Raw genomic sequence first — 17,423 nt, forward strand, 5'->3', positions numbered from 1 at the left:
CTGGTCACACGCACAGTGCTGGTCACACACACAGTGCTGGTCACACACACAGTGCTGGTCACACACAGTGCTGGTCACACAGACACAATGCTGGTCACACACAGTGCTGGTCACACACATATAGTGCTGGTCACACACACACAGTGCAGGTCACAAACACAGTGCTGGCCACACACACAGTGCTGGTCACACACACACAGTGCTGGTCACAAAGACACAGTGCTGGTCACACACACACAGTGCTGGTCACAAAGACACAGTGCTGGTTACACACACACAGTGCTGGTCACAAACACACAGTGCTGGTCACACACACAGTGCTGGTCACACGCACACAGTGCTGGTCACACACACATTGCTGGTTACACACACACAGTGCTGGTCACAAACACACAGTGCTGGTCACACACACAGTGCTGGTCACACGCACACAGTGCTGGTCACACACACAGTGCTGGTCACACACACACAATGCTGGTCACACACACACAGTGCTGGTCACACACACACAGTGCTGGTCACAGACAGTGCTGGTCACACACATACAGTGCTGGTCACACACAATGCTGGTCACACAGACACAATGCTGGTCACACACAGTGCTGGTCACACACACAGTGCTGGTCACACACAGTGCTGGTCACACACACAGTGCTGGTCACACACACACAGTGCTGGTCACACACACAGTGCTGGTCACACACACAGTGCTGGTCACACACAGTGCTGGTCACACACACAATGCTGGTCACACACACACAATGCTGGTCACACACACACAGTGCTGGTCACACACACAGTGCTGGTCACACACACAATGCTGGTCACACACACAGTGCTGGTCACACACACAGTGCTGGTCACACACACAGTGCTGGTCACACACACAGTGCTGGTCACACACACACAGTGCTGGTCACACACGCAGTGCTGGTCACACACAATGCTGGTCACACAGACACAATGCTGGTCACACACACAGTGCTGGTCACACACAATGCTGGTCACACACACACAGTGCTGGTCACACACACACAGTGCTGGTCACACACAATGCTGGTCACACACACACAGTGCTGGTCACACACACAGTGCTGGTCACACACACACAGTGCTGGTCACACACATATAGTGCTGGTCACACACACACAGTGCTGGTCACACACACACAGTGCTGGTCACACACAGTGCTGGTCACACACACACAGTGCTGGTCACACACACAGTGCTGGTCACACACAGTGCTGGTCACACACACACAGTGCTGGTCACACACACACAGTGCTGGTCACACACAATGCTGGTCACACACACACAGTGCTGGTCACACACACAGTGCTGGTCACACACAATGCTGGTCACACAGAGACAATGCTGGTCACACACACAGTGCTGGTCACACACACACAGTGCTGGTCACACACACACAGTGCTGGTCACACACAGTGCTGGTCATACTCACACAGTGCTGGTCACACACATATAGTACTGGTCACACACACACAGTGCTGGTCACACACACACAGTGCTGGTCACACACACCGTGCTGGTCACACACATATAGTGCTGGTCACACACACACAGTGCTGGTCACACACACACAGTGCTGGTCACACACAGTGCTGGTCATACTCACACAGTGCTGGTCACACACATATAGTACTGGTCACACACACACAGTGCTGGTCACACACACACAGTGCTGGTCACACACTGCTCTTCCCTCTAGGATCACTACGACTGGGGCCTGCGAGCCATTAAGTCAGTGCTGGTTGTTGCTGGATCCCTCAAGAGAGGGGACCCGGATCGCCCTGAGGAGCAGGTCCTGATGCGCTCTCTGCGTGACTTCAACGTCCCCAAGCTCGTCAGCGATGACCTCCCGGTGTTCCTGGGGCTCATCGGGGACCTCTTCCCTGCACTGGAGGTGCCCCGGAAGCAGGACCTGCACTTCGAGTGCTTGGTCAGGCAGGCAGTGCTGGACCTCCAGCTGCAGCCTGAGGACAACTTCGTGCTCAAAGTAAGACCAAATCATCTTCTGCTGCACCTGCATCAAGGATGGGGAACTGCTAGAGTGGGTCCAGAGCTGGCCAAGAGGGGGACCTGCAGGCAGGCTGGGGAGGGACTGTTCAGAGGGGCTGTGAGGATAGGAGCGGGGTTTGAACCTGGAGTAGGGCAGAGTTAGGTTGGACATCAGGAGGAGGTTCTGCACAGTGAGGCTGGGAGACACTGGAACAGGCTGCACAGGGAGGTGGTGGAGGCTCCAAGCCTCAAGATGGTCACAGGGCCTTGAGCAGCCTGGTCTGGTGGGTGGTGTCCCTGGCCATGGCAGGGAGGTTGGAACTAGGTGATTTCTGGGGTCCCTTCCAAAGCAGACCATTCTGTGATGTTGTGATGCCCATCACCATTCTGTCACTTGGGCTTTCTCAGTTGTCTTTGCTTCTCCAAGAGAGTTCTGCACAGTATTGTCCCTGCAGGCAGATCTCGGTGGAGGACAATCAGGTGCTGGGTCTGATGCAGTTACATCCTCCCCTAAAGCCATCACTGGCTCAGGCTCTGAGCTTCCAAAGGAGCTAACTCTTGCAGGCTGATGGAAGCAGGGCCCTGGAGAGCAGAGCCTTCCTGGCTGATGACTCTCAGGTGTAGGTGGTGCTGGGGCTTTGTCTGAAGGCTGAGGACTGCACCCATCCTGATCAGTGTGGCTGGACCAAACTGAGAGTGGAATCCATTTGTGTCTCTGGGCCACATCTTTCTGAAGAAGAGGCTCCAGGGGAGGTATTTTGTGGATGTGAGCTCCAGCTGGGTACCTGTGGGTGAGCTGTGGGGTTTCTTTCCCAGGTGGTGCAGCTGGAGGAGCTGCTGACCGTCCGGCACTCTGTCTTCGTGGTGGGCAGCGCGGGCACAGGCAAGTCCCAGGTGCTGAGATCCCTGAACAGGACCTACCAGATCATGAGGAGACGTCCAGTCTGGGCAGACCTCAACCCCAAGGCTGTCACCAACGATGAGCTTTTTGGCATCATTAACCCTTCAACGAGAGAGTGGAAGGATGGTAAATGTCTTCTCCTGCCTGAGCGTAGGGATGAAGGAGGCTGTTGCCAGTGACCTCCCTGAGCAGCAGCAGAATGGTTCTGTGCATGATCTGCAAGCTGGTGAAGGGTCTGGAGAACAGGGCTGGGGAGCAGCAGTGAGGGAGCTGGGGGTGTTTAGTGTGGAGAAGAGGAGGCTGAGGGAGACCTCATTGCTCTCTACAGCTCCTGAGAGGAGGCTGGAGCCAGGTGGGGGTTGGGCTCTGCTCCCTAGCATCAGGTGACAGAAGGAGAGGAAATGACCTGAAATTGTGCCAGGGGAGGGTTAGGTTGGAGATGAAGAAAAACTTCTTTGGTGCAAGAGTGGTCAGGGATTGGCAGAGGCTGCCCAGGGAGGTGGTGGAGGTGTTCCAGCAAGGTGTGGCCATGGCAGTTGGGGCCATGGTTTGGTGGCCATGGTGGGGTTGGGTTGAAGGTTGGACTGGATGATCTCAGAAGGCTTTTCCAACCCAAACCATTCTGTGATTTTCTGGAAGCCAGGCACTTGCCTGCTGCCCATGGCCATGGGAGATTGTTGCTGAGAGGACAACAGAGTGGTTGAGCTTTTTCGAGTTCCAGTGGAAGTGTAAGATGAAGCTGCTCTAACCCTTGCCATCAGGTCCTTGCCATGGCCATCTGTGCCAACACTGCCCAGCTGCTCAAGGGGGCAGGCAGTGTTTTGGGGTTGGCTGGAGCACTGTGCACTGGGGCCCTCCTCAGTGTGCCACCTCCAGGGGTCCATAGCTGGTGGCACACACAGCAGCCCTGAAGGGTTGTTCCTCCAGCTGACATCGCTGCCTGGCCCCTGTCCTCCAGGCTGTTGGCTGCTCCTGAGGACAACCAGCAGCTAAAGCCTGCTGGGAGACCACAGGGACCTGGAGTGGTGACCAACAGGGACAGGTAGGTCTGGTTTGAGGTGGGTTAGGGAGGTGTAGGGGAGAGAAGCGAAGGCATTGTCAGAAATCATCCTTGGCCAGAAGACCACCAGCAGGTGAGCTGCCACCCACCTTCCCTGCCTCCACCCCTGACCCTTCCTGACCCCTGCTCTGCTCCAGAGCCAGGGTTGACTTCTTTTCAATTGTAATTAGGGACCCTAAATCCAAATGACAGAGGGAAGGAGGATGCAGAATGAACTCTGTATGTAGGCTGCAGGATTTGAGCAGTGCCCAGGACAGGAGGACAATCCCTGCCCTGCTCCTGCTGTCCACAGCATTGCTGATCCAGGCCAGGATGCTGGTGGCCTTCTTGGCCACCTGGGCACTCCCTGGCTCATCTTCAGCCTGCTGCTGATCAACACCCCCAGATCCTTTTCCACTGGGCAGTTTCCATCCACTCTGCCCCACACCTGCAGCCTTCGTGGGGTTGTTGTGGCCTAGTGCAGGACCCAGCACTTGGCCTTGCTAATGACCTAGGATGATTTCAAGGGAGCCTGCAGGACTCCTGCCCCAGGGTTCAAAGCAGTGTTTAGTGTCTTCCCCACTCCTGTTTCTTGTTGGCAGAGGGAGTCTCACCCCAGCCTGCCAGAGGTGATGTGCCCTGAAGGACCAGCCCCTTCTTTTCCTGTTTTTGTCCTGTCACCCCTTGCATTAGCAGCACTTGAAAAGGCTACAGGTTAGGTGGTAAAGGCTCCCCCAGGGGAACCCTCAAAGTGTTCTTTGTAGAACCAAGCCCTTCTCTGCAGTTCCGGGGGGGGGTCTGTACTGAGGTCAGAGGAGAATACAAGAGAGATATGGAGGTGCTGGAGGCAGTGCAGAGGAGGGCAAAGAAGCTGTGAAGGACCTGGAAAATATATCTGATGGAGAGCAACTGAAGGAGCTGGGGATGGTTAGCTTGGAAAAGAGGAGGCTGAGGGGAGACCTCATGGCTGTCTACAACTACCTGAAAGGAGGTTGTGGAGAGGCTGCTGCTGATCTCTTCTCACAGGTAATTAGTGATAGAACAAGAGGGAATGGCCTCAAGCTGTGACAGGGTAGGTTTAGACTGGACGGTAGGAAAACATTTTTCCCATCAAGAGTGGTCAGGCACTGGAATGTGCTGCCCAGGGAGGTGGTGGAGTCGCCAAGCCTGGCTGTGTTTCAAGGTGGTTTGGACGTGGTGCTTGGGGCTATAGTTTAGGGGTGTTTCTGTGATTCTGTAAAGCCCTTCCTGGGGCTGTCAGGCTGCATGTGAGGGGAGCAGTGCTGCTCTGTGGCTGCTGCTGACACCAGTGACCTTGGAGGGGTTCCCAAGCCATGTGCCCAAGGTGTGAGGAAGAGGGAGGAGGCAGAGACAGTGAGATGTTATTCTTATGGACCCCATTCCCAGGCTGGGTGCCAGTTCCAGGTGAGCTGCTCTGCAGTTGTGCTGCACAAGCCTGGCCTTCAGCCATGTACTGCCCCTGGCTGTCCTTGCCCTGGGTCACACAGAAATAGCTTGTCCTGGAGGGGGGCAAAAGTTTGTCCCACGTCACCAGGAGAGAGGCTGTTGTGTGCTCTTTGCCTGATGTGTTTCCATGCACAGAGTCTCCCCAGGTACCTTCACACCTTGAGCAGAGTGGTTTGTGCAGGTTCATTTGCTCTGCGGTGCTGCTGCTCTATTCCCAGCCTTCTTGCTCTTAACATTCATTACTTACTCCCCTGGAGATGTGGATCCTCTCCTTCTCCTTCATTTCACTGACATTTTGTGCTGTCACTCACTGTCAGCCTCTGCTTGTTCTCTCCTCAATCTCTCTAAAGCCATGACCCAGGCTTCAGTGCATCTTCATTTCCCTGAGACATTTTTAGCCACCAAAAAAAAAAAAAAAATCAGAATTTCCAAGGCATATTCAGAGGTTTTTCTCTTCCTTTTGTGATCCTTCCCTTCTTTTGCCTCTGAGTGTCTGCTCTTCCCTTGTCTTATCCCTTGCAGAATCAGAGAATCATAGAATTGGTTTGGTTTGGAAAAGCTCTCTAAGCTCATCCAGTCCAACCCCAACCCAACCCCCCCATGGCCACCAAACCATGGCTCCAAGTGCCATGGCCAGCCCTTGCTGGAACACCTGCAGCCATGGGGACTCCACCACCTCCCTGGGCAGCCTCTGCCAATCCCTGTAGCAAAGAAATTTTTCCTCCTCTCCAACCTAACCCTCCCCTGGCACAATTTCAGGTCATTTCCTCTCCTTCTATTGCCTGAGACTAGGGAGCAGAGCCCAGCCCCCACCTGGCTCCAGTCTCCTCTCAGGAGCTGTAGAGAGCAATGAGGTCTCCTCTCAGCCTTCTCTTCTCCACACGAACCAGCACCAGCTCCCTCAGCTGCTCCTCCCCAGCCCTGTTCTCCAGACTCTTCCCCAGCTTGGTTGCCCTTCTCTGGACCTGCTTCAGCCCTCAATGTCCTTCTTGGAGTGAGGGCAGGGTTGCTGTGATCTTGTCTCCTTTGTCAATCTCTTTTTGTTTTTAGGTGTCCACACCTCAGTTTCTCTCTGTAGACTTAGGAAGAGGCTGCCCAGGGAGGTGGTGGAGTCCCCATCCCTGGAGGTGTTTCAGAAACCTGTGGCCATGGCACCAGGCCCATGGTTTAGTGGCCATGGTGGTGCTGGATTGATGGCTGGACTGGATGAGCTTAGAGAGCTTTTGTAACCTGAACAATTCTGTGATTCAAGGGTTCTGGGTAGGAATGAAGCTCCTGTGTAGGTCTGCAATCATCCCTGGTGATGGTTTCTCTCTTCAAAGCTCCATATGATGATACAGTCAGACTGGTGCAGAGGTGCAGGGAGATTTGCATGCTTTGGAGGAAAGCTTTAATTAGGATCATTTTTAGTAGGTTTCTAGAGACAGCTGTGAGCAGGCATGGCAGCATCAGAGCTCCTCAACATCTTCCTGTCCCCCCCAGGCATGTTCTCATCCATCATGAGAGAGCTGGCCAACATCAGCCATGATGGACCCAAGTGGATGGTACTGGATGGAGATATTGATCCGATGTGGATTGAATCACTTAATACTGTGATGGATGATAATAAGGTAATGAAGAACAGTAGGCTCCAGGGAGACCTTCTGGTGGCCTTGCAGTGCTTCAAGGGCTGATAGAAAGCTGGGGACAGACTTTGGAGCAGGGCCTGTGGTGACAGGACAAGGAGGGGTGATTTGAAACTCAGAGACAGAGATTGGTAGTGGAGAGAAGGGAGAAATGTTTGCCCCTGAGGGTGGTGAGAGCCTGTCCCAGGCTGGCCAGAGAGGTGGGAGCTGCCCCATGGCTGGCACCAGTGCAGGTCAGGTTGTTTGGGGCTGTGAGCAACCTGCTGTGGTTGGGGATGTCCCTGCTGGCTGCAGGGGTTGGGCTGGAGGAGCTTTGAAGGTCCCTTCCCACCCAACCCATTCTGTGACTCTATGATGATGAGTTACAAAAGGAGGCACATCTGGTCTGTGTGATTCATAGATTCATAGAATGGGTTGGCCTTGAATACCTCCAGGCAGGGGACAGCCACAGCCTCCCTTGGCAACCTGTGCCAGTCTCTCCCCACCCTCAATGGAAGGAATTTCTTCCCAGGAGGAATGCAGATGCTGCAATGACATCTCCTAGGACAATCCAGTTGTGTTTCTTCAGACATACCAAATGTTACTGCAGAATGAAAATGGTTCATGAGAGTGTGCTGGTTTGGGGCCAGACAGATCCTCTCTTGCCCCGAAAGGGACAAAAGAATGAGACTCACACAAACGGATTGGAGAGTGATGGAAAGTTTAAATGGAAAAGCAATTGGTGAAGCTACAGAGAACTACAAGCTACAAAGCATAGTGACAAAGAGTATCCCAAAGCGTACAGAACCCCTCACAGAATTCCCAAAAGCTTCCCAATCCTTCCCTTCTTCCCACCTGAGGGTAAACCCAAACCCCCCAGGGCTCTTTCTTCCCCCTCCCGCTGCTAGGCAAGTCTCAGGCTGGCCAGGTCTGAGACTGCCCCCCCCCTCCATTCTCCTCCTGGCATTAGGCCTAGACAGGCCTAAGAGGCCTTGAGGATACTCCCCCGGCATTACCCGATAAGAGAGGACATCTCCCGTGGGAGCAGAGAGGGAAGAAAGAGGAAGAGAATGACTTTGCAGATGGCCTTATAGGGTGCAGGATTTATGGGTAGAAATACGCCGTTTCCTGTGTCCACCCCTATTGGGTGGGCACCCAGGACACCAGAGATGTATCTCATGCGGCAGTGGCAGGGGGCACCCAGCCTAAACTGCCACATTCCACCCCTTATTTCATACCCAGAATTCCTGCACCCAAAACATATCATCAGATCAGAGACAGTTCTTAGATGACATGTCTGGCAAAGTCCAAGTCTCCATCTGGGCGTCCTTCCAAAGAGTCTCTCCCTCGGGCTCAGGTCACAGTTCAGTCCAGCTCTTCTCCCTCATCCTATGGAACCTCCCAGTGACGCAGAGTTCATTCTTCTGCACGGTGAACTCTTCATGGATCCGATGGAGCATCCTGGCCACCTGGAAACAACCTCATAACTTCTCAATCAAACATTTCTCCATCCACTCAAGCGGCATGTTTCCACCCCTCGGGGCAATCGAGTCTGAGCAATCAGGCTCCTCAACTCGACTCCTTCCACCCCTTGCAGGCAACAGCACGCTGAGACTTTCCAAAGCTGCACGGACCTTTCCCAAGCCCAGTGCTGACCGCTTCCAGCCGCGGCCCGAGGCTAATACGGATGCACACCACGCACAGGCACACCGCTCCCCCTGAGCGTACGCATGCCGAGGCATGGAGGCATCCGGCTACACAGCCCTCCCCCGGAGAGGGAGTGGCTGCACTGCAACCCGCCGAGAAGAGAGGCGGAGCCAGGTGCTAGGCGCCATTTTCGGAGCACGTCCGAGAATCAGGGGAGAGATAACAGCGAGAGCCGCCGTCACCTCTGCAGCCGCGGTACAGATCCAAACCGCCGCCACCCCTCGGGCCACACGAGCGGCTTTTCCAGCCAAAGCTACCATCGCTCCCTGGGTCCTCGGAAGCAGCTTTTGAACTGGAGTCACCGCCCGCCTTCTTGAGTTGCGGGAGCCACCGCTCACCTCCCGCTGCGGCCAGCCCCCACCGCCGCGGGACAAGCCGACCCTGGTCTGCTTCCGACTGTCCCTCCCCCTTCCTCGGCTCCGCGCCGCTCTACTTGCCGCTGGCGCCGCGGGGAACAAAAGGGAAAGGGACAGGCACCGCATTCTTAAGCTTTTTCCCCAGTGCCTGAAGCTATAGAATCGCCGCTGCCGCTTCGGAACAGCAGGAGGGATTCCACGCCACGGCTACGCACCAGGGTGTCCCCTCAGAACCCATAAAACGCCCACACGGTCGCCCCAGCACAAAACCTTGAGCCCAGCCACCAAAAAAACCAACAACGCCCAGATACCATTTTAACTTTTCCACCCCTGCTCTTCTCCAATCCAATTTGCAGAGTTCAGCACAGGAACCATCCTCTGCTACCAAAAATCTGTGCTGGTTTGGGGCCAGACAGATCGTCTCTTGCCCCGAAAGGGACAAAAGAATGAGACTCACACAAACGGATTGGAGAGTGATGGAAAGTTTAAATGGAAAAGCAATTGGTGAAGCTACAGAGAACTACAAGCTACAAAGCATAGTGACAAAGAGTATCCCAAAGCGTACAGAACCCCTCACAGAATTCCCAAAGCTTCCCAATCCTTCCCTTCTTCCCACCTGAGGGTAAACCCAAACCCCCCAGGGCTCTTTCTTCCCCCTCCCGCTGCTAGGCAAGTCTCAGGCTGGCCAGGTCTGAGACTGCCCCCCCCTCCATTCTCCTCCTGGCATTAGGCCTAGACAGGCCTAAGAGGCCTTGAGGATACTCCCCCGGCATTACCCGATAAGAGAGGACATCTCCCGTGGGAGCAGAGAGGGAAGAAAGAGGAAGAGAATGACTCTGCAGATGGCTTTATAGGGTGCAGGATTTATGGGTAGAAATACGTCGTTTCCTGTGTCCACCCCTCTGGGTGGGCACCCAGGACACCAGAGATGTATCTCATGCGGCAGTGGCAGGGGGCACCCAGCCTAAACTGCCACAGAGAGACATGGCTCAAAGCTTCTTTTCATTTGAATTTCCATTTCCCAGAGAGTCCACAAATGAGCAACCACAAACATCCTGATCATTACTTCAGTCCTTCAAATACCAGGGAAGTTGTAGCTGCCTCTTCCCTGGAGGTGTTCAAGGCCAGGCTGGAGGAGGCCTTAAGCAAGCTGGGCTGGTGGGAGCTGTCTCTGCCCATGGCAGGGGTTGGAACTGGATGCTCTTGGAGGTCCCTTCCAACCCAAACCATTCTGTAGTGGGGTCCTGGCCCTGCTGCTCTTCCCCACCCTGCAGCAGAGTTGCTGGTTCTGAGTCATGGAGCAGAAAAGCTCCTTGGAGGAGCTATTAGAAACCAACTGCTTTGCCCTGCAGGAGCTGGGCTGACAGCAACCAAGCACTGGAGTGCAAAATGCTTTTAATTCCTCCTCAGGTGTCAGCCTGTCTGTCTGTCTGTGTGCAGGTGCTGACCCTGGCAAGCAATGAGAGGATCCCCCTGACCCCAAGCATGCGGCTGGTGTTCGAGATCAGCCACCTGCGCACGGCCACCCCTGCCACCGTCTCCAGGGCAGGTGAGTCCTGCCCTCAGCTTTGCATGGCCTGAGCAGCTCCTGGTGCCACTAACCAGCCTCTTGCTGGCCAGCTTGGTCCCTCTTGAAAGTTACCAAGCTGGCATCACAAATGCCTTTGGTGGACAGGGTAGATTCCTGAACTGATGGACAATGAGGAGCTCCTGACCCCAGATCCGTGTTGGGGGGAACTGTCATCAGCTTGGAGTCACCCAGAGCTCCCTGCCTGCTGCTGGGTGCTCAGGGCTTCAGCACTGCTGAGAGAGGCCTTCCTGTGCTGCAGAGTCCCCTGTGGATGTGATGAGCAGAGCACAGGCTCTGTCCAGAGAGCTCCTGACCTGGAGAAGTTTGTGAGCTGGGGGAGGGAGTGAAGGTGTCCCTTGCTTATACCCATGGGGAAATGGGGGCCAGAGCAATGAGGTGAGTCAGGCAAGGCCATGTTCTGCACCTTGGGCAGGGTCATGAAAGATGTCCTGGTGTGCTGAGAGCAGTCTCTTCGCTGCTCCTTCTTCTGCTCTGCAGTGAAGCAGGAGGAGGGGGCAGTAATGGGCACTCAGGTGGACTGCAGAGGGGTTTGGTTGTCTGAAGGGAGCTGAGGAGTTCTGCTGGAGGTCAGGAACAATCTTCTGTGTCCTCACTGTGTGGCTTCTCTGCCCTTGGGCCCCAAGGGATCCTGTACATCAACCCCTCAGACCTGGGCTGGAGTCCCCCAGTAAGCAGCTGGATTGACAGGAGGGAGATCCAGTCTGAACGAGCCAACCTGACCATCCTGTTTGAGAAGTACCTGCCCAGCTGCCTGGAAACCCTCAGAACAAGGTACCACCTGCAGAGTGTGTCCTGCACTGCTGAGGGCTGGGGGACACTCTCCAGGTCCCACAGCAGCTGTGCAGTGCTGGGGTCGTGCTGCGTGGGGCTGGGTGCTTGGGTTCCTCCTTGCTACTCAGAGCCCTGAGCATCACAGGCTTCATAGAATCACAGAATGGGTTGGGCTGGAAGGGACCTTCAAGAGCATCCAAGCCCCTGCCGTGGGCAGGGACACCTCCCACCAGCCCAGCTTGCTCAAGGCCTCATCCAGCCTGGCCTTGAACACCTCCAGGCAGGGCACAGCCACAGCCTCCCTGGGCAACCTGTGCCAGTGTCTCACTACTCTCACTGCCAACAATTTCTTCCTCCTCTCCACTCTCAGTCTCCCCTCTCCCAGCTCAAAGCCATTGTCCCTCATCCTGGCACTGCCAGCCCTTGTCCAAAGTCCCTCCCCAGCTCTCCTGGAGCCCTTCAGCTACTGGAAGGCTGCTCTGAGGTCTCCCTGAAGCCTTCTCTTCTCCAGCCTGAACAGCCCCAACTCTCCCAGCCTGTGCCCACAGCAGAGCTTCTCCAGTCCTCTGATTATCTTGGTGGCCCCCTCTGGACCCTCTCCAGCAGTTTCATGTTCTTAGCTCAGAGGAACAAAGGGGTGAGGTGGGGGAGCTGGCACTGCTGCTTGTGCTGGTCAGATCTGGTTTCCTTCTGGTTTTCATGGATTTTGATTGGATTGCTCTTGTAATTCTGGTACCAGCTATTTATCTCTTGGAAAGTAGTTCCAGGAGATCCTCAAGAGCAAGCTTTCAGTCTCCTCATCTGTCAGGCTGGACCTGAGTTCACTCCACACCTTGTTTTTCAGTAGAGCAGATCTGAGACCACTGCTGAAGGGAGGTTTTCAGTGTGCAGTATGGGAGGTAGAGAGAGCAGATCCTCTTTTGGCCTTTCCTCAATTCTTTTCCTGCCCCTCAGTGATGAGGAGGGAGGTGGTGTTTGTGGGAGAGGGCAGGATTGCTATACAGACTTGAATTCCCCTCCTGAATGCCTGTCTTGCATCATTTAAACAAAGTGAAGCCACTCAGTGTGGGCATCCAGCCTGATCATGTTTCATGGCTGGCCACCAATCCAATGAAAGTGAAGAACTTGGATATTTGGAAAAGCCCTGGAGCTGCTTGGCTTGACTTAGCTTCAAGGCTCTGCCAACAGAGGAGTCCTGGTTCCTGCTTATCACAGAATCCCAGCAGGGTGGGGCTGAAGGGACCTCTGGAGCTCATCCAGTCCAAGCCCTGCTCAAGCAGGGAACCCACAGCAGCTTGCCCAGGAGCACAATGCCCAGGGGGGGTTGGAAGCTCTCCACACAAGGAGACTCCACAACCTCTCTGGGCAGCCTGCTCCAGGCCTCCAGCACCTTCACAACAAACAACTTTCTCCTCCTGCTCAGATGCAACCTCCTGGGTTCCACTTTGTGCCCCTTGCCCCTTGTGCTGTCCCTGGGCACCACTGAGCAGAGTCTGGCCCCAGCCTCTTGCCCCCCACAGCTCCTTTAGCTCTTGATCAGAACCCTTTGAAGAGCATCAAAGATGTCAAATGCTGGAGCCTGCTGCTCACTGTCATGGCTTCTGTCTGTGCCCAGCCCCTGGGGGCTCTCTGTGCTGCCACTCCTGGTGCTGCTGTGAGCTGCTGGGGCTGTGGCACAGCAAGGCTGAGCTCTGCAGAACACTGGCAGGTGGTGTCCAGCAGGGGCTGATGCTGGGCCCACTGCTGTTTGACATCTTTGTTGGTGACAGGGACAGTGGCACTGAGGCACCCTCAGCAGCTCTGCAGAGGTCACCAAGCTGTGTGGTGCTGGAGGGAAGGGATCCATCCAGAGGGACCTGGGCAGGCTGCAGAGTTGGACCCAAACCAATCTCATGAAATTCATCAAGGCCAAGGGCAAGGTCCTGCACCTGGGTCACCTTGGGCAATCCCAAGCACAGATCCAGGCTGGGTGAGGAGTGGCTGAGAGCAGCCTGCAGGAGAAGGCCTTGGTGGTGTCAGTTGATGACAAAGTCCCCAGGAGCCAGCAATGGTCCCTGGCAGCCCAGAGCCAGCTGTGTGCTGAGCTGCATCCAGAGCAGGGAGAGCAGCAGCACAGGGAGGGGATTCTGCCCCTCTGCTCTGCTCTGCTCACACCCCACCTGCAGCACTGCCTCCAGCTCTGGGGCCCCCAGCACAAGAAGGACCTGGAGCTGCTGGAGAGGCTCCAGAGGAGGCCATGAAGATAATCAGAGGGCTGGAGAAGCTCTGCTGTGGGGACAGGCTGGGAGAGTTGGGGCTGTTCAGACTGGAGAAGAGAAGGCTCCAGGGAGACCTCAGAGCAGCCTTCCAGTAGCTGAAGGGCTCCAGGAGAGCTGGGGAGGGACTTTGGACAAGGGCTGGGAGTGCCAGGATGAGGGGCTGGAACTGGATGCTCTTGAAGGTCCCTTCCAACCCAACCCAACCCATTCCATGATTCCATCCCTTACCTCCCTGGGCTGTCAGTGCCTGTGCTGCTGCAGCTGTTTGTGTTTTTTCCAACCTTTCAATTTCCATTCCTTAGATTTAAGAAGATCATTCCCATTCCTGAGCAGAGTCTGATTCAGATGTTGTGCTCCCTGCTGGAGTGCCTGCTGACAGATCAGAACACACCTCCTGACTGTCCCAAGGAGCTCTATGAGCTTTACTTTGTCTTTGCTGCAGTCTGGGCCTTCGGTGGATCACTGTTTCAAGACCAGGTCAGGAGGCAGATGCCCCTCAGCATCTCTCTCACAGGAGGTTTTTCTTCTTTGTTATTTTCTTGTGCCCTCCAGAACTCAGAGCTTGTATTGCTGATACCATTTCCTGAGGCTCTCATAAGAGACCTTCCAGACCATCCAGTCCAAGCATTAACCCTCCACTGCCAGGTCACCACTAAACTGTGGCCCTCAGCCATGATTTGAAACCCCTCCAGGGATGGAGTCTCCAACACTGCCTTGTGCAGCCTGTTCCAGGACTTGACAAGCCTTCTGGGGAAGAAATTGTTCCTCATGTCCAACCTAAACCTCCCCTGGTGCATCTTGAGGCTGTTTCCTCTTGTGCTTTTGTTTGTTCCTTGGGAGAAGAGATCAACCCCCACCTCACTCCCCATCCCCTGCTCCCTGCTAGCAGCAGCCCCTGGCTGTGCCAAGCTGCCCTGGAAGTGCAGAAAGTGCCTCAGTGAGCAGAGCCTGAGCTGGGCAGGGACAGCTCTGGACAGGAGGTGTTGTGCTCCAGCTCACACCAGGGCTTTCCTCCCCCAGTCCTCCCCAGGGCAGAAGGCTGTGGTGCCCCCTGTGTGCATGGCAAGGTGTCCAGGGGCAGTTACTGCCCAGTGCTCTGCAGCAGACATGGGGCAGGGCACTAAGCTCATTTTGCAAGCCCCAACCCAACATCTAAAGGCAAACTGTCAGCCCAGCTCCTGAGTATTTCCAGATGCTCCAAAGCCTGCCTGTACAGAAGGACACAAAGGGGAGATGCCAGGAGCAGGGCTGCTCCCAGGACTACAGGGCACTGCAGAAACCCAGCAGAACCAGAGGGCCACAGCCCCTCTCTGCTGCTCAGTGTCTGCAATCCTGCTTCTCCAAAACATTGTGGTTCAAAGAGAGGCCAGAAGACAGCAACTAAGCATGCAAGTAAGACTTAGTGTGATTGATGAGGAGAGGCTTTGTAGGCTCTGTGCCACCAGCCATGGGCAGGGCTGCAGGTGGAGGCTCTGTCCTTGGCTGTTGGGGGAAGCAGGCTCCAGGAACCAATCCAAGGTCTCCTTAGGCCTGGGCACATCTTTCCCTTTTTCCAGCTGGCCCTTCTGTCTCAGCCCAGACACACCAAGAGTCTGGACCAAGAGTCATCACCACAGAGGAGAATCACTGAGCTGGATAAATAGGAGTGGTGAGAAGGAAGGAAGAAATGAACAATTATGCTGAGTAACAGGGAAAGGGATAAAATCTTGTCTTAAAGTGAGACAGATTTGCTCTTTTACCTCTTCCCAAAGGGGCAGGAGAAAATCCTTCCCACAAGGCATTGAAAAGGATTGGAAAGTTTGCATGGAAAGGCTATTCACAACTACACAAAAGAGTACAAAGCAGATAAAATGCACCAAAATCCATAGTCTGGCCTTAACACACAAGATCATGAAGCCAAAGCTTTCACATACTTCCCTCTAAACCAGGCCAAAAACCCCAAGCCCTCGTGCCCCACTCCCCATGCCTCTACATCCGCCATACCAACCCATTGGGGCACAGCTAAAATTCAGCTGGGCACCTCCAGACCCCAGTGAGACAGCTCCAGACTCCAGTGAGGGAGCTCCAGATCCCAGTGAGGCAGCTGAAGACTCCAATGAGGCAGATGCAGATTCAAATGAGGCAGCTCCAGACCCCAGTGAGGCAGCTCCAGACCCCAGTGAGGCAGCTCCAGTCTCCAATGAGGCAGCTCCAGACCCCAATGAGGCAGCTCCAGACCCCAATGAGGCAGCTCCAGACCTCAATGAGGCAGCTCCAGACCCCAATGAGGCAGCTCCAGACCCCAATGAGGCAGCTCCAGACCTCAATGAGGCAGCTCCAGACCCCAATGAGGCAGCTCCAGACCCCAATGAGGCAGCTCCAGACCTCAATGAGGCAGCTCCAGACCCCAATGAGGCAGCTCCAGTCTCCAATGAGGCAGCTCCAGACCCCAATGAGGCAGCTCCAGACCCCAATGAGGCAGCTCCAGACTCCAATGAGGCAGCTCCAGACCCCAATGAGGCAGCTCCAGACCCCAATGAGGCAGCTCCAGACTGTAATGAGGCAGCTCCAGACCCCAATGAGGGAGCTCCAGATCCCAATGAGGCAGCTCCAGACCTCAATGAGGCAGCTCCAGACCCCAATGAGGCAGCTCCAGACTCCAATGAGGCAGCTCCAGACTCTAATGAGGCAGCTCCAGTCTCCAATGAGGCAGCTCCAGACTCCAATGAGGCAGCTCCAGACCCCAGTGAGGCAGCTCCAGACCCCAATGAGGCAGCTCCAGACCCCAATGAGGCAGCTCCAGCCTCCAATGAGGCAGCTCCAGACCTCAATGAGGCAGCTCCAGACCCCAATGAGGCAGCTCCAGACCCCAGTGAGGCAGCTCCAGACTGTAATGAGGCAGCTCCAGACCCCAATGAGGCAGCTCCAGACCTCAATGAGGCAGCTCCAGACCCCAATGAGGCAGCTCCAGACTCCAATGAGGCAGCTCCAGACTCTAATGAGGCAGCTCCAGTCTCCAATGAGGCAGCTCCAGACTCCAATGAGGCAGCTCCAGACCCCAGTGAGGCAGCTCCAGACCCCAATGAGGCAGCTCCAGACCCCAATGAGGCAGCTCCAGCCTCCAATGAGGCAGCTCCAGACCTCAATGAGGCAGCTCCAGACCCCAATGAGGCAGCTCCAGACCCCAATGAGGCAGCTCCAGTCTCCAATGAGGCAGCTCCAGACCCCAATGAGGCAGCTCCAGACTCCAATGAGGCAGCTCCAGACTCCAATGAGGCAGCTCCAGACCCCAGTGAGGCAGCTCCAGACCCCAATGAGGCAGCTCCAGACCCCAGTGAGGCAGCTCCAGACCCCAATGAGGCAGCTCCAGACCGAGAGTGAGGCAGCTCCAGACCCCAGTGAGGCAGCTCCAGACCCCAATGAGGCAGCTCCAGACCCCAGTGAGGCAGCTCCAGACCCCAGTGAGGCAGCTCCAGACCGAGAGTGAGGCAGCTCCAGACCCCAGTGAGGCAGCTCCAGCCTCCAATGAGGCAGCTCCAGACTCCAATGAGGCAGCTCCAGACCCCAGTGAGGCAGCTCCAGACCCCAATGAGGCAGCTCCAGACCCCAGTGAGGCAGCTCCAGTCTCCAATGAGGCAGCTCCAGACCCCAGTGAGGCAGCTCCAGACCCCAATGAGGCAGCTCCAGACCTCAGTGAGGCAGCTCCAGACCCCAGTGAGGCAGCTCCAGAC

The 17,423-nt window shown here is 55.5% G+C and overlaps 1 protein-coding gene across 1 annotated transcript in view; it reads left to right on the top strand.

The window, feature by feature from the left end:
• Positions 1-17,423, top strand: part of DNAH9 (dynein axonemal heavy chain 9) — a 243,779-nt gene that overhangs the window by 76,411 nt on the left and 149,945 nt on the right. Inside the window, exons 31-36 of the mRNA XM_054394050.1 lie at positions 1,730-2,017; positions 2,836-3,046; positions 6,909-7,036; positions 10,534-10,642; positions 11,308-11,455; positions 14,016-14,190. Coding sequence (XP_054250025.1) covers positions 1,730-2,017; positions 2,836-3,046; positions 6,909-7,036; positions 10,534-10,642; positions 11,308-11,455; positions 14,016-14,190 — 1,059 coding nt within the window. The remainder of the gene's footprint in view (positions 1-1,729; positions 2,018-2,835; positions 3,047-6,908; positions 7,037-10,533; positions 10,643-11,307; positions 11,456-14,015; positions 14,191-17,423) is intronic.

The sequence above is a fragment of the Indicator indicator genome, chromosome 29 (genome assembly GCF_027791375.1).
Source record: "Indicator indicator isolate 239-I01 chromosome 29, UM_Iind_1.1, whole genome shotgun sequence".
Classification (NCBI taxonomy): Eukaryota; Metazoa; Chordata; class Aves; order Piciformes; family Indicatoridae; genus Indicator; species Indicator indicator.